Source organism: Phalacrocorax aristotelis, chromosome 3 (genome assembly GCF_949628215.1).
Source record: "Phalacrocorax aristotelis chromosome 3, bGulAri2.1, whole genome shotgun sequence".
NCBI lineage: Eukaryota > Metazoa > Chordata > Aves > Suliformes > Phalacrocoracidae > Phalacrocorax > Phalacrocorax aristotelis.
In genome coordinates this window covers 87,451,118-87,468,904 of record NC_134278.1, presented here as the reverse complement: position 1 = coordinate 87,468,904, position 17,787 = coordinate 87,451,118, and the positions used below count along the sequence as shown (strand labels likewise).

General features: G+C 36.9%; 1 protein-coding gene across 5 annotated transcripts in view; it reads left to right on the top strand.

Moving 5' to 3' along the window:
* The window catches only part of WDPCP (WD repeat containing planar cell polarity effector), a 156,561-nt gene that overhangs the window by 32,374 nt on the left and 106,400 nt on the right, over nucleotides 1–17,787 (top strand). For all 5 annotated transcript variants that reach the window (XM_075088383.1, XM_075088382.1, XM_075088384.1 and 2 more), the window contains exon 3: nucleotides 17,536–17,620. In XM_075088383.1, coding sequence (XP_074944484.1) covers nucleotides 17,560–17,620 — 61 coding nt within the window. In that variant the 5' untranslated portion in view covers nucleotides 17,536–17,559. The remainder of the gene's footprint in view (nucleotides 1–17,535; nucleotides 17,621–17,787) is intronic.

The window sequence follows — 17,787 nt, the reverse complement described above, 5'->3', positions numbered from 1 at the left end:
AGCAGTGGGTAGAAGAATATAGTTACTTCCCCAGGACATGTATCTGAAGCAGCTTTATTTGGTGGAGCGCTGCTTTTAGGGGTAGCTGCTGATATATATATGGAGAAGCAGTGTAATGATGCACAACTTGGATGACCAGTGGTGGAGGCAAAAATTTGGCATAATACAGGCCACTGTCCATCTCTGAACTCACTCCAGAGCTGTCACAGATAGATAGGGGAGTTCTTGGCATTGCCAACAGGCATTTTGTATTACCATCTGAAAGCTCATTACACTAACTTGATGCCAGTCAGTTGCAAACTAGTTGCATATTGAGAAATCAACTGTTGGGACAGTTGTGAAAATTTCCAATGCTTTTAGGGAGGAGGCTGCTGTGAAATGCAGCAGCAGTGGGGATGTTTCATAAATGGAATGCTCAACACTTTAAGTGGTATTGGGAAGACAAAAGTGCCTATCCTTTCTTCCCCTCCCCCATTACCCTATGCAAACAAAATTTTTGATGGGAAACAATACTTTATAGGATGCCACAAGTGGACAGCAACAAGTATGGACAAATACACTTATGCCCTCCAGCTGATACTGCCAAGCATATCAATAGGGGAGCAGGTCAGAGGAGAACAGATGTCAACAATTTAGTCGCTACAGGTAAACCCCTGCAAGGTGTCTTGATGCTGGAGTTTGTTGTCTTGAAGCAGGTTCCCAGGAGATGTTGAAGGTTGTGTTCACAAGACCACCAGACAAACCAAAAAGAGATAGCACTGCTGCTTTTTACCAGGATGGCCTCCCTCTCTGGGGATGCAGCAGTGGAAAGGGAATACTAACTGTGAACCATTGGGAAGGAAATGCTGGATGTGGCCGTAGGCATGCCAAAGTCTTTGCCTTTTATTTTCTCATGATCTGTAGGTGTGAGAAAGACATGGCTGCTGTAATGTCTGTATTGTTCATCATACTGAAAAGAGACATTCCTGATTGCCTTAGAGTAATTTAAAGGGAGAGGTGTCAGCTAGTCCACCTAGTCTTGGAGCTGTGGAGGACACACAGGTATGGATGCAAGACCCGCTCAAATGCAAAGCAGTGCAGTGAGGGATGAAGCGTGACGAGCTGCCTGAAGAATAGATAAGAATGTGTCTGTAAAACCAGAAAACCAACAAACATTCTCTATAAAATTATTCCTTTTCATTTAGAGTGACATAAAACATCAAAAATTCAGCTCAATTAAAGTGTGAGGACATCACTTTGGGAAGGTCAGCTTAAGTGCCCTATCTGTTTGAATGTCTTTTTTTAGACAAACCCTGTGTTCTGGTGATTGCCCTTCCTCCTAGATGTATGGCTTCACTAGAGCCATACTCATTTGGCTGAGTTTTCCCATGACTGCTCAATAATAGTACAGAGGGGAACCCACAGAGAATTAATCCAGTCATGGTTGTGCTAATTTCCAAAGGAACAAGGGAAAATAAGGGGAGTTTGTAATAAATGCAATATAAAACCTGTTTACATGACTGATTCTCCTCCCCACCCCCACCAGCCTGGCCTTACCTCATTCCAGATTCCCCTGTTCTAGCTGAAAGCATTTTTGTGAAGAATGCTACCCGGAAAATTCCCTTTTTTATCTTGGCTATGAAAGACATTTCAATGGAAAGAGGGAATCTGTCTAAATGTGTTGCTGTTGAAAGAGGATTGGTTTACAGTCACATAGTCTGATGTTCTTAGGAGGACTATACATTTAATCTTTGATCTAGAAATTATTTTAAGAGTCTGCACTAAAAGCTAAAAGCAGTTCTATCTAAATGTGCCATCTTGAGCTCCAGGATTGTGGTCCAGAAGGATTGCGGTTTTTCTGAGTGAATTTTCTCAAATATGGTTTTACTGCATAATTTCAGGGGGTTTCCTCTATCTTCATTTAGCTGGTATATTATTTTCAGATGAAATATTTTGCACAGGCTCCATGTAAATGATTTTTTGGTTCTGTATTCAGGGTGGAAGTAGACTGTCCTCTTTGAGGTTATAGTGTTAACACTGTAATAAACTATTTTTAGGGATGATGCAGACAATTGGGTATTCTATCTGACTTATTCCAGTCTGATCTCCAAGAATAGCGATTTTAAGGAAGGTAAGTCCTCATGTATGAAGAGTGTGTTACTGAAGATTTACTTCCAAATTTTAGCAAGTGAATATGGTTTGAAGCAGTTCATTGGCTTAATGGATTGAGACATCTCTGAAATGCATCAGAAGCCTGAAAGAGTCTCAGTGTAGTGAAAGGTCAACACCATTTTATGTGTTTATGGGCAGTTGCAGCCTTCAGATAAATAAAGCACTTAATGCGTGTACTTTAATACCAGTGAAGCCAAAAATTTATAAACATGAATTTTAGTGCTTTGCCAAAGCAAAGCATAGCTTTGGCAAAGAAGTTGTTTTGGCACTTTTTTTTAAGCCGTCATGGAGCTTGGAATGATGTGCTCATCTAGGCAAGTAGGCTTCTAAATTAAAATTTTAAAAATAGCAAGGGTGTATTCTTGCAAGTGGGAGTTGAAAAGATGACGGAAATATGCCCACTCCACACACGTACTTTTCAAAAACAGAGGGCAGCTTCTGTATTTGATCCTGGAACCCCTTCCCAGCTTCATATTTTCCTAGTTAATGTAACAAACATCCTCTACCATCTTTAAACAGTGACTCAGCCACTGCTTACAGAAGCTTATATTGCCTTAGTTGTATTTTGTCTTTCCATAGGGGTATAGGGTATTTTCCAATTCTTTCAGACTAATGATTTTCCTAAATACTGTCTTTTCTTCAGAATTGCAAATACAAATACATGCTGTTCTTAATGATACTGAATACTGTTCAACCTGTGCATCATGTATTTAACTATGAGACAAATCCGACTCTATATATTATTTTTGTAAAATATACAATTAACTAAACTCAGCCTTTATGTAGTAAACATGCACTTCAGATAATCTTTTCAATGAGAATAATGCAGACATTACACCCATTCTGATATGGAGAAGATGATCCATGGGGGAAAAAGATACATGTGCATAAGTCAATTATTTGAGAATAGAGTCCTTAATTTCTTCAGGCTCTATAGAAAGAATTTTGGCATCTGCACATATTTATTTTAGAGATATAGGGGTAAATCTTCAGCACAGAGCATGGGGAGTTAACCATGGAACATTCATTAACGTTAATGGGATTTCTATGGCTAATTCCCCACACACTGGCTGAAAATTTAGCCCAAAGAGATTTGAAAAGTGATGTTGAGAAGCAAGTTGGTCGGTTAGCCTCATTACTTTCATGTTATTAACTGCTCTATCTGCCACTGGCTTTGTATGAACACTGAGATATTATACTTAACAGTTAAGAATAAAGGGCTGTATGCTAAATACAGATTCTAGTGTGGAGGTAAAGTAATGCAATTATATGAGCAAATTTGGGGTATTTTCAGAAAAAAAATCTGCAAAGCCATAGAATAGAATGGGAAAAAAAGATATTAAGGCATAAATTTAGCAGCAGAAATGGCTTACATTTCCAGTTTCTCTAGTACAGCTTTAGCACCAAAAGAAAGTGGGTTTTTGTTTGTTTTTTAAACTTAGAATTCCACTATTGGGATCTAACTTCAGAACTGGCCAACTCTGAGCAGGGGGTTGGACCCAATGACTTCCAAGTTCCTTCCAGCCTAAATTACTGTATGATTTGGACTTAGTAGAGCATTTTTCCTAAAGCCTTTTTGGACTAGTTTTCTTTTATAAAGTTAATTGAGATAAGATAGGAAAGTCAGTTTCTGTTTATCTTAAAATTTTGAAGACTGATTGAAACCTGGGCAAACATAAAAAGCTATTTAATCTACTGAATTGAGAAGATTGTTTTAAAAGGAAATACAGGCTCTAATTTAAAAAGTTTATCAGATTTATGTTGCTCTTTTTTTGTGTTAAGGATATGCAACAGAGAATATGTGTGAAATGTGAATATGTATGTGTGTGCATACGTATATTCACATTTCTTTTTTTTTTAGCTGTTTCCCTTCCTTTTTAGGGGAGCTATTAAATTGCTTTTCCAGTTGTTATTCAGAGCAGTCAGTAGCCAGCCGTTAGAGGGTGCTTCTGCACCAAGGAGCTCTCTTTTCTTAAAACCCAATTTACTTAACTTTAAGTATTTGTAGATTTAATGAAGAATTGTTTTATGTTTCCTAGAATTACCCAATTTCTTCTTTAATTTGCATTACTTTGTGGAGTACTATTCTTGGAATTCAGAGGATTAAAATACAGATAACTAAAGGTGATTCAAAGAGGGTGGAATGATTCAAAGCAGCAAAATTATTACATTTTGTAATTGTTAATGTAAAAATGAAAGAAAATACACATAGACCCCATGCAAGTGAAAAATGGACTGGTCTCTTACCTAATGATAGAGATGAGCCTCTGTACTTTATAGCACTTGCTTACAATATTGCTGCCTCTTTCAGAGATAGATTTGTTCATTATAACTCCATATATTTGCAGCAGTCGTAAAATAGATGCAGTTTGTAAATTTCTGCCATTGTTAGTAAAGATTTAAAAATAAAACTCTCAGTAAAATACAGATGTTTTCTCTCTAGACTCATCATGATTTGTCACTCAGTAGCAAACTTAAAAATAGTATGTCTTTGCTGTAAGAATGTGCAGACAGCAGAATTAGGGAACTGTTTTTATAGCCATTTATCCCAGGAATACCATTTTAAAGTCTGCACTTCTGACCCAGGACATTGGTGCAAGGCGAGTGAATGAGGATGGAGATAAGACTTCTAAGAGAAAATTCTGCTGTTATGGAATTACTTCCTAAGACTGATTGAATAAAAGTAATTAAATTTCAAAAGTGGTGCATACTACAAAGTAGGACATCTCGGTTATGCACTCAGCAAAAAAAGCTGCCAATTGGAAATCTTTGTCAAAGCCAGCCCATGGAGATGGTGATTCTGAAAAAACTCCTCCTGGAGAATTTGGTACATCTTGGCATGAATTTTCAGATTCAGGTTAAGGATTTCTGGTATCCAACTGCTTTTGAAAGCTGTGAAAACTGACAAAGACCTTCTCTAATAAAACATCGACTGACAGATGGAGGAACTGGCATGGAGCTCAGGAAGGGGAGGGATAAAAATTTTCTTCAGCAGCTTCTTAAGAAGCCATATAGCCTCCTAAGCCTTAAACAAAAAGGGTAGCAAAATGTCCCTTCAGGCGTAAGTGTCCACATTTTTATTGCACCTTTCTATGTTGATATGCTCTTAGCACTGTATTGGTATCAAGGGCTGCTGGTACTGCTGTGTTTAAATTTACATATACATCACTTAGGTATCTTTTCTGAGCTTGAAGGGCCATTCTTCTGAAAAAGCAATGTTTATGTTGCAAGAGCATGTGGAATTAAAATTGGTGAGTCTCCCCATCATCATACTCCCTAATAACTTGGGAATTTCATGTTTGCATAAATATTTAAGTAATATAAATTTCAACATCAGTGGGTGTGCTTTGTGAAGCTGACATGCATTGTTATATAACTAATTTGATTCTAATTCTTCCAAGAGATTATATGGTACTTGTTTATGTTTCTTTTAGCTGTTAAAGGCTGTACACTTTAGTACCTGAACTGTCTAGTTCAGGCTCCCCTTAGTTTTCTTCTAATTTGGGAGTAGAATCTGGGCAAAAGTAAAACATCTTTCTTAACCATATCAAACAACAGAATAATTGGATAGTGTGAACATATTGTTCTTTCGATATAAAATTTGGAGCTTCTGAATGAATACACAGAATGACTGGTAGTGTGTGAGTTCTTTGAAGATACTAGGCATTGAAGGTTGTGTGATGTGTGATTTTGAAGGTAATTGTTCATAGGTTTCCAAAGAGATTTTTAGATTAGACCTATGACAACAATGTAACAGGGTACTAAGGAATTCTGTAACATAACAGTTTGTACAATGCCCAGCAAACTTTAGCCCTAATCTATTAAGTGTTTGGTACTATGCTTGTGCAGATCATAGTAATTTGGAAGCAAATATTAGTGTACATACTCTGCTCACTAGGAGCTTGGACCAATAGACCCAGTATTAGGTTTTCCTCTGAGCTGAATGGTAACAGGATCCAATTTTAAGTTACAGACTTTTTAAAAATTAGCTAGGTGGATTTTGCTGCTGGTAGCATATTTGACGAGCTGTTGTAAATCACTGGTTGAGTTCGTAACTGGTACTTTAAAATTAGAACCAGACAGGTAACAATGACTGGTTTAATGAAAACAGGGAGTCTGCCTGATCTTACACTTTAGTAAGCTAATTGCTTCTCCTGGTATTATACTTTATAATTTTAACAGACTTTGGAGGGTTGATTCCTTCAGTAAACATTTCTTATATTAGTAAGAGCTGCTTTGTATTACTTTTTTTTTCCTCAACAAGTACCGTAAAGCCATCAGTTAATGATGGGAGTAGAGCTAATAAGCATAGTCATGAAAAGAAAGGATAGATGATCAAGTATACTGGATATGCTAACTCATGACTAAAGATAGTAAGGATGCATGTATTTTGATTATGTCAATCTTGTCTCATTCAAATCTGTCCACTAGGAAAAACAAACTCAGTATAAAGCTGGACAAGCAAGACAGTAAGCCTGAAGCTAGAGAGTACATCACCAGTATTTTCTAAAAAAATAGATGGGCATTTCTATGGAGAACCAATTCACGTTTCTCTCCATAATTCAACTACATATTGGGAAGATGCTGCAAGATAGCTGGATGTTTCTGAAGTACTAATAGCTGACTAAAACTCCATTTTACATTTAAAGAAGATTATAAAATATAAAATGTACAAATTCCAGTACTGCATTATTTCACAGAAATTAAGAAGGACTACTAGCCTATGCCAACCAGAAATTAGAGCAATTATATATATTCTTTCAAGACGTGAAACTGGGGTTGGCGAATGAAATTACCTCTACATTAGTGTCAATATCTAGCATATCAAATAAAGATACGGTCATTTTCCGCTTTTTGAGGCAGATGAAGCTGATCATAAAGTGACACCTAACAGTTTTCATCCAGTGTGATGGTATTATTAGCAAGAGGCAAGTCTTCATTAAGAAGTGTTGGACGATATCTGTTGTGATCCGATGTGATCTGCAGATCCTGAAACTCAATTTGTCTTTACTATGGATAGTCAAATTTACAGAGACGGTGCTGGTGGTTACTACATCTGTTATCTTTCTGATGTAGAACAGGTTTGAGACCAAAGCTGTTTTAAGTACTGGTCAAAGGCAACTGCAGGTATCTTACTGACAGATTGTCTTACTCTGCTCACATAACCAGTAGAATGAAGGTGTACTGAGCTTTTGGCCCTTGAAATGCTCATATTAGTACTGTAGCCAGTTTGGGTCCCCTGCCTAGTCAATGGAAAGAGATTCAGCCCATCAATTTTTTCTTTTATGCATGTTTTCTTGGACAGCACTTAAGCACTGTGGTAGCCAAACAATATCATGTGGCTGTCCATCTTACACACAGCAGACTGGCAACCTGGACAAAAGGCAGGATTACCTTGGATTCTTCATCAGCAGATTCAGAAAGACCACCTCCCATTTGGCCACATTCAGATCGGTATCACTGCCAAGAGACACGAATGCTTATGTCATAAGTAAACTGGTGAATGAACTGAGCATCTCAAGTTAATTCTGTTTGGCAGGAAATGTTTCTTTTGGTTTTGGTAACTGGATTGCTTAAATAATCTTTTTTTGTTGTTGTAAAAAATAGTTAGTTTTGGCTTGATCTTTCTCCTTTCTTTGTCTCTCTCCACCCCAATCCCTCCCCACCCCCGCCACCCTAACTTGCTGTTTGTCTCATGCTGCGGACATTTTCTTGTAAGGCAGGTTTCTGAAACTAGCTCTACTTACAGACCAAATATTTTACTTCCAGGGGTCTCCTAAGAGTAATAGAGTAGTTTGTAGTTCAGTATTAAAATCTGTGTACATTTTGTTTTATATATGATCCCACTGCTCAACAGTTTCAAACGTGATTATGAAAATGTTTAGACAAATGCATATTTTTCTTCAAAGTTATTTTCCCTAATGCATATCTGCATAATTAGAATATAACACAAACTATACTGTAGCATTACAATCAGGAATTAATTATTGTAATGTGAAATTTTCATTTTTTGCCTTTCCTAACCGCAAAGGTGAGTATGGCTTAAAACTGAAAAAATATTAGTCCTTTTCAGAGAAACCTGTTTGAAGATCATAAAGGAGTACAAAAGAAGAAAAGCTTTTTGTTTGTGTTTGCAATCAAATCTTTCTTAAAAGGAAGTCTGACACACAGGCATTGTAGGTTTTTTAATATTACATTGAAGAAAGCAAGATACAAGTCTCACTGGATTAACTGGAATTCAAGTATAGCAGGAAAAAAATCTAAAAATAAATGCTCGCAAACAAGAAGCTCAATGAGCCTTGCAAATGGCTATTCAAAGGTGATTTTCAAATATTAGTGAAGCTTAATTTATTGCTTGCCTAATTTATTGCCTGCATCAACACAAAGCAGAAGAAAATAGGTCAACATGAAGAAGCTACTGAAAATTATTTAAATGGCAAAAAATTTTGAAAAAGAATAAAAAGTACATTTAAAGGTGTTGTAGGTCTAAAAATAGTCAATCTGTTCTAGTAAATTTATTCAGCTCATACAGTGTACTCGGAAATATATTTCTGTTTTTAAAGACAGCTTGCAAATTTGCAAGATTTGTAAATCAAATCAACATGTGTGCCAATGTGCTTTTGAAAATTCTTTAAACAAGTACTCAGTTAACAAGCACAGTATAAAATATTAAAGGCAAGAGCTGTATAGTTCAGTGAGAAATTTGTTGATACAGTACATAAAAGAAAAGCTAAATGTTTGTGCTATATTTTCAGTGCTGCCCTTAAAAACAAAATAACTGACATCCTTATAGATCTGGTTAGTTGTTTGATAGCTAAATCTGAAATACTGCGTAAAAAATATAGAAGAATCTTATTTGTTTAGGTGCAAGTATAGTTAAAATTCAGATTGGACTACTCATTGCTTTGGACTTAACTGTTGTTCTGACCGCTGTTTATTTAATAGTAACAGCCCATGCTGCAAGGCCAGCTGATGAACTAAAATGCCTATGCGTAAAAGCATAAGTGGAAAGAAACAATTCAGATCTGTTACTGTCAATAATACTGCTGTGAAGCCACACATTTACATAATTAATTTCCAATGTGAACTGGTGATCTCAGTTTAAAGACCTGCTGATGTAAACCTCCTTCCTTGCAAACAGGAGTTACAACAATGGTAGGGCAATGGAGCAAGGACTTTTCCTGTGCCTGAATAATTTGCAGGTCCTTTCACCTTTTGATGTTCATTTCTGTTTAGCTTAAAAAGAAAAAGGAGATTTTGTTATCTTCTCTTTTGGCTGACGATAAGAAATCGCTGTTATGAAATTTTATGACCAACTGACCTTTAGTATCGAAAAATTGGTTTATTTACAACAACAATCACTATTTAAAAGAATGGCGTAAAACAGTTTGACATTTAGTACTTCTGTAATTACCTTATGTCATGTGTCAGCACTGGATATCTGTAGTTTGGATCACTTATCTACTATCTGGCTTATATAAAGGCCTTCAGGGTCTTTATCAAAATGTGTATATGAACTTTTAACTCTGTAAAGTAAAAACCTGGGCTGATTTATATCTGTTTTCTGTGACCTTAACTTTTCACACCTACTCTGCCGGAGAGTTGTGATAGATTGTAATACTTGCCTGCAGTATCAATTGGAGAATGATTCCTAGCTTCATTAATGTTGTCAGAGGTGTGGCTGATACGTAAACTAAGTATCTTCTTGACAAATGACATCGCCTCCCTCAAATTCATGCTGCTTCATTGTTCTTAATCTTATTATCTGTTTAACTGATCAATAGTTGTCTTTCAAAAGAGTGTCTCAATAATACATATTGGAGGTGTGTTTCTGAAGGTAGGAGAGACGGTAGTGTGGTTTGGGCAGTGATCCTGTCATCATCTACTTGGGTGACAACTCAGCAAAACTCGTGCCTTGGTTTTGACACATGAACAAGCAATTAGATGGCGGCAAGTCGCCCCCATATAGATTTCCCATAGTATTTCTGCACGTGTCCCTAAATTTCAGCACCCTCTATCTAGTAGATAGAGTTTTAGTTTAGAGCTCAGGGGATGAACTGGACAGCTGTGTCTCAGCCAACAATTCATATCCTGAACAATGGCCTGCATGGCTTTTTGCCCACATACAACTAATTTGTTTTACAACAATAATGTCTCAAACACTGGTGCTTTAGATTAATATAAATTAAGTCTGGTGACAGTTTTTTATGGTTACTCTTTAATGACATGATACTGTGGGCTTTGCCGTGGTGGTAAAGGAGACTGTCACTGCAGAACCAGTTGCAAGATCAGGGCCTCAACATTTTGAATGCAGTTAAAATAGTTGAGTATAAGTGTATTAAGCCCAGCATACTTGCACAAGAAGTAATCTTCATTGATACCACTGGAGATAAAATGTTTGTTCTGTTTTACAGCACTTACAGAATTTAAGTGTTCTTAGTATGTGTCAGATAGCCTTAACGTTCTTAAGGAGTTGTATGTGTATTTTACAGTTAAGTATGTAAGTATCTTAAAGTATGAAAACTCAGTAAATATAACTGTCATTGCAAAAAAGAGGAGTATTTTCAGACTCACAAAACAATAAAACAAACCTCACAAAATTTAATTCAATGGAGCATAATACTACTTCACAGCATATGGGAATAAATTTACAATGTATAATTTGCATGCCAGAATTCTTGAGTTATCAGATAGTGTATTTCCTTTCAGTCATTATTCTGCAAGCCATATTTAGGTCTTGCTCACAATAGAAGCTTCACTGTGTATTTCAATACAGAGTGCTCTTGTGTGTTTTCCTATGTAGATTGGGGAAGTTAGAATAAGGAGAACCATTTGCTTCATTCATGTGTTTGGCAAAAATACTCTGAGTCATTGAAGTCTGAAGAGAGAGAAAGTAGCATTGAAGAGAAAGAAAGTAGCAACAGTAAATATTTGCCTAGAATAAAATCAGCAACAGTAAATATTTGCTTACGACAAGATTTATGATACTTGAATAACTTCTTATTTGTGTTAGCTGAAAATATTCTTAAACCAATATTGTAATATGAATTATAATGCACTGAGTAGATTTATAAGAGCATGCCTGTATTTCTACATCTTAAAATCAGAGGTTGGTCTTACAGACAGGGGACCTGATTTTCATTTATACTACAAAATCTACACTTCTTTTCTCAGTGGAAAAGGGATTTAAAGGAGAAGTAAATAAATATAAGAATAAAGCCCACTGTGCTACTAAAGATAGCAAAGATCTCAGGCAAGGAGTTTCAGTCCCAGGAGTAGTAGCTGTGAGGAGGGGCTGACCTAGACTCGGAAGAAGTAGCTGCAGACAAGGAGGGGTCTGAGTTCAACAAGCATCTAAGAAAAAGGGAAGAAAAAGAAGATGAGCCCAAGCCTGCCTGTAGGTGGGAAGATGCCATACTGCAGTGATGCAGAGTTACTGGGGAGCAGGGGAGGGAGGTTGGTGAGATACCAGTGGGCCAGCTGCAAGAGGTCTAGGCATGGGGACTACCAAAGCCAGCTTGCAGTTGCCATTACAGAAGAATTAGTAACCCATTTGATCCCATTTATTCTGTCTGTGCTTTATATAGACACAGCATTTTTGATCTGATCTTGAACGACAGAACGGGATTCACTGTTGTGGTTAATCACAGTCTTACTGTAAATGGGACTCTGACCCTGACTGCTATTTATTATGCACTCCAGAGCTTCTATTTATGATACACGTGTTTCAGACTGCCAGTGCAAAGTGAAAAATGAACACTAGAACCTCTACTTATCAGAAAATTAAGTTAAATTTCCACAGTTAAATGAATGAAACATTTAAGAAGGAGAACAGCCTATTTTCTGCATAGGTGATAGAATTGCTAACCTGTGCCATCCAAAGGAAGGATTGTGCAATGGGAGGGGAGATCAGAATGCCATCTTTGCACCCATTTAACTTCTAACCAAATTAAAACTAGGTCATTCTGTGCTATTGCTACAATGTCTTAAATCCAAACATTTGTGAAATTTAAGAGTTCTAGCTAAAACTTCAGAGCTGATCTTACCAGTGGACCCATTGAGCCAAGGCCTTAAAACCTGATCAGACTCCTATAGTGACTAGATTTCTACACAGGAGCAAGAAACTATTCACACATGCCTATTTGCATGATTTGCTTTAAACATTTGGGCCAGTGGCACAGATAAGTGCAGGCTTACTTGCTCGTATCCATTAGTGAGGAACAAGTACATTTGACAATGCCTGTATGGCAATTTGTTCACCAAGCAACAGAACTAAAGAATCTCCAATGATCTCCCCCTGCCCAGCTGACATGTGCTTTGTGCTTTTCTCTTCTGCAGCAGTGGTATAGCCAATATATATGATATATGCTCTCCACAGTCCCCACATCTGCCCCTTTCCCCCCATCTGCTGCAGTCTCAGAATCCCCACACTTTTCACTACAACCTGCCACTCTTTCTTTCCCCACTCCTGTCCAGTTCCCCCCCATGTCTGCAGCCACCATGCCGACCACTGTCTTACATAGGCTATACCCCCTTTGTTAGATCTTCCAGCTTGGCAAGAAACAATGTGCTCCGACTGGGCTATATCTACAGATTTCACCAAGAAGAGTGATTAGGGCCTAAGCTATCCATATGTGTGCCTCATTTTTGGTACTAAGACAATCTTTCCTTGTGCCCAACTGCAGATTTGAACAGCATTTGCAGGAATTATATATTTTTGAGAATTTCTTTTCTGAGAAAACAAATCAGAAGATTAGATTTAGCTTCATCAATGGATTAAAAAATTAAAAGGGTTAGACTGACACACAAATGTAAGCCTCATTTTCTTAAGAAACCAAATTAAAACTGTTATTAAACATAAATTTAGCAGTTTCCTTTAATTGCTGTGCTACTGACTTTTGGTGTAATAAATTCCAGATGTGAAGGAAGAATCTGAATTGTTGCTGCTTAATGCCAGAATACAAAATGAAGTTTTACAAAATCTCCTGATTTTACTGACTTTCTTTCTGAATGTGTTTATTATATATCAAACAGGCGATTGCTTCATACAACTGTAAAAAGTCGAAGCCTATCTTGTAAGATTGGGAGAATATTTTGCAATTATCTATGGAAACATGACTGAGAAAAATTTTTACTGGTCTATTTTAAAATTATTAATTACATAAATTTTAAGTTGATGTACCTAAAAATGTAAAAGATATGTTTAAAATTTTATTTTACATGCTTTACGCAAAGAGAATTTCTTTGTGTCAAAGCATACAGCGAGTAGCTATTGATCTAATGCACATAGTTCAATCTAAACTTTATCTTACAGAGTCAAATATTACGTTTGTGAATCATATCTGTGCTGCAGGGAGTATCTCTCCTTGGTGAAGGAGAAATTAGTCATGAAGAGGAAGAAAAAAATTACAATGATTTCTGCCTCAAATATTATATCATGGAAACATAGAATAAGTTTTAGGATGACTTGATGACTTACCTTGTTTGTTGAGTATTTGGTGTGTGAGTTACAACTCAGACATTGGGAATGAGCTGTAGCAATGCCAGAGATAGGGTGTTAACATTGGAAGGGTGGAGGAAAGGGGGCATAACTAAGATCGAGGGTAGTCTGTTCTGGAATCTATAGCTAGTAGAGCTATTGTGTAATTAATCTGAAGTCAAACAAAAAATACATGTTTTTCTGAATTAGAGATTATTGTGGCTATTATATTTTCCATTTTCTGAAAAAGAAAAAAAAAAGTAGACAACATGTAGAACATGAAAGCGATCTGGAGTACAAGAAAACAGAAGCGTGGCCTGTACTGATTCTTACAAAAGAATTCCTGGTATAGTATTTTTTGCCAAGAAAGTCTGATTCCATGTGCGTAGTGAAAATGGACTCTGCAGCATTTTCTTTTATTTGGGCATTTTGTCCTATAACATCTGCCTAAACCCATGTCTGAAGTGCCCATCTAGTATGAGTACGCAAGTTATTGCACTAGCTTTGTAACTGTGCTGTGGCATAGAGGTGCCTGCTTTCTGACTAGCTTTGTATTTTACCTTGTTTCACCTCCTAGGAGTGTGTCCCAAACTGCAGAGAGATTTTGGAGGAGATCTCACTTCCTTGTTTATTGCTCTTTCACTAGCAACGCTGGATTTGTGGGAGCACGTTGGCCCACCTTCAGTGAAATAGGCAAATGGTTGTCAAACATGGTCCTGTAGCCTGGCAGTTACAGGATTTACTCTTAGAGGGGAACTTGGGATAGTGCTGTGGCACCGAGCCATGCCTCTGGCATGTAAACTGCAAGGTTCAGATAGCCTGTTGTAGTCAGCATTTCCTATGCTCTAACTCAAGGTCACTTGTAATGCATTTTCAGAGGTCCATGTTCTTGGGATGCACTTGCCTTGGGAGCTCCATGTACCTTTCATAAGCACCCCACTCTCCCATGGAGCTGTATGGAAAGACGAGAAATACTCAGTGCCCTGCATAGTTCCTAATTATTTGGCATGACAGCAGCTAAACTGAAGGTGTCGGAGTGGACCCTAGATATCAATTTCAGCATTCATTGAGGTCATGAAGTGGCCAGATGGTGGTTTTCTGTATCAGTGATTGAACAAAGGTTTACTAAACTGAGGAATTTTTGTTTGGTTTGTTTTTATTTTTAAACAAAGCACTCCTACCACAGATACTGGAGCAGGCTAACCTTTGTAGAACATACCCATTTGTCAGTAAGCTTTTGCAACCACCAAAATATCCCCGCCTATTGTTGTGGAGATATTGTGAAAACAGTCAGTCAGTGGTGTGTTAGCCAGAAAAAAAGAACCATCTATTAAATTGAATTCCAGTTTTACTTTAACAATACAGAAAGATCCCTTTGTCATCCTCATCCTCATCCCCACTTTGCTGGAATATAATGATGTGGTAAATGGTGACATGTAGTTGTATAACTGAAAGTTGGTGTGTATTCCTTCAAAAGAAACAAGAAAGAATAATTCCTCTGAACAAAATATTCAGACTTTGCAATGCTGTATTTTGTTACAGAAGCAAATTTTCTCTCTCTTTTTTTTTCTTCTTTTTTTTTCCCTTGTTAGACTATAACTAATTGGAAGGTATTTCAGATTAGAGTGCTGGTAGACTGGACCAGTATTTCTTGGGCAGATGTCTATTCTCACTGGCACAACGGTAACCAGCATTGAAATAGTTAGCTGGTTTGTGAGTGCTCAGAGTTCAAAGAAAGGGAAAAGCAAAAAGCTAAACTCAAAATTGGAATAATTGACAAAATCTGTTTTACCTTTTTAGGTACATGGAGATTTTTGCTTCATCTAGGTTATTCAGTGCAGAACTGAAATGCAGTTCTTTAGAACTCTTTTGGTTTTTAACATTTTCTTATAAACTTTTTTCTCACTTTTGAGGGAAATTTTTTTAAAGTACGTGTCTTGGACACTGAGTATTTACTGCTTATTTGAAAGCTTCCTTCTGTGTTTTGGAGAGTTTCTTCTGTGTCTCTGACACTCAGTGAAAAAATAAGGACTTGAAAGTCTCTGATCTGTCAGTTTGGAAGGCACACAGCAGCATTAAAATGTTGTGGGATAGCTGTATTTTCAGTAGGAGGACACAACTAAAAGGACCCCATGGAGCCTACATACAAGAGCTTCGGGGTAATTTGGGGAATTTATGTTAGATTATGTGTCATGCCAAAGTCTAGTCTTACCTTGTCTTCTGGGCAGATGTGCCTTCTCTCCAGCTGAACAGATCATCTGTCAATCAAAGGGTTTTTTTCTTTCCTTTTTTTTTTTTTCATTCAACCCATGATAGGATTTGTAGAAGTTCACTCAATTCAATGACTTCCTATTAGTGAGAGATTCTAATCTAGCATCTATGGGCTGTGGGGAATGCAAGTTTTGTTTCACTTGCTAAAGTAAGAATGGAAAAAAAGAGAAAACAAATAAGAAAAATATCATATACAATCTCCTTTTACTGTAGTCCACATGGAAAATGAGGGGCTGCCCTCATCCATATTTGTACCAAAAATGGTTCCCATGTTCAACAGACCACCATGCTACTAATCTCCTTGCATTTTTTTTCCAAGCCTCATTCTTGCCCAAGATAAAAAGTGTATTCCATTTACTAGATATGTGGTGTGAGCTTTTATTTTTTGCCTTTTTTTTTTTTTTGATAGAACTATAGAATTTAGTAAGTCAGCAAGACTTTTTGTACAAAAGATCAGTGTAAAGAAAATGCTATTTCCACTTGGTGCTATTTCAGTGGATTAGGCGGCGCATCAAAACATACATATTAGCTTGAGTGATAATACCTCAAGGTGTTGTAAAGCTCTGCTGGGGCTATGATAGCTTCTTCGATGCTACCAGAGATTCTTGCACATATTTTTCATCCTAGCACTCTTGATGTGAACGTCTGATACTCTCTGTAATAGGAAATCTGCAATCATCTTGTAATTGGTTCATTATCTAGATGGCACTAATGGAAAGGAAGTGAAGAGTCCACTTCAAAAAAGAAAAAAGTTCAAGTACAGTACCATACCAACAGTGGGTGTTAAGTGTGCTGTATTTGTGTAAACTCCCCTTCAGAGTCCAGCTTTCAGTGGATACTTGGGTGGAGCAAACTAAATGAAAGTAATTGGTCTGATGGCTCACTTAAATCTACAGCACCGCAGGAAATTACTCGGAAGTCTGTTGGTTACTGTGTCTCAGAAGTTTCCCAATGCTCCTTTGAAACACAACACATACTCTAGTGGGAATATTCAGATGGATTGTTCAAACAAACAGAGTAAAGATTTTATAACTGTAGTCAATGTATATAATATTTCAACTCATATGCTTCACAACTATTGTAAGTTTTAATTCATTTAATGTAAGTCCTCTTTTTTTATTTAGAATTATGTAATTTTTTATATTTAGCACTATAACTAATGTCTGCAAATATAACATGTTCAAAACTTCTTCTTGGCTATATTGACACTTCCCAATGTACAGTGTTTAAAAAATTTGGCCTGTAAGTCAAATTCTCCTGTCTAAACTAGATCTTTAAGTAGTGGCTTCACTTCTGCATGTGTTGAGGTAATAACCATACAGTAAAAGTAGATTATAATGTGTGTATGAGAAGCATCAAGCACAAGGTTATTCACTTTGGTGAGAGCAGCTGTAAATTTAAACAAATGTTGATTTGTCTCTGTATATGATGGATATATAGACATATCTGCATTTCTTATCCTATTTTTTCCCATGCATCATTCATTTTTATCAAGGCAAAAACTACAACTTACATATAACAAAATATCATCAGTGCTACGTTCTTCTAGCACTTAGTTTCCAAAATACTTGCAGTTTCACTGGTGATAGAAGGTAATCAATTTGCTCATGCAGCTTCTTTCCTTCTTTTGATAGTGTTAAGGCTCCATCTTCTACCAGATGTCTTTCTGCCTGACTGAGATGTTCCTGTGGTCCTTGAAGACCAACTTACGTATTAGAGGTGAGCTGTTACTGGTTACTAAAAACAAAACATCAAAGCTTATTGAAGAATATTAAACTGATACAAAATTCTGAATACCCAAATGAAGTGTTTGTCATACTTAGGAGACAGAAAATTAGGCAGCAATATGATGTTTGAACTTTGTCAGCTTCAAATATGATGTTTGA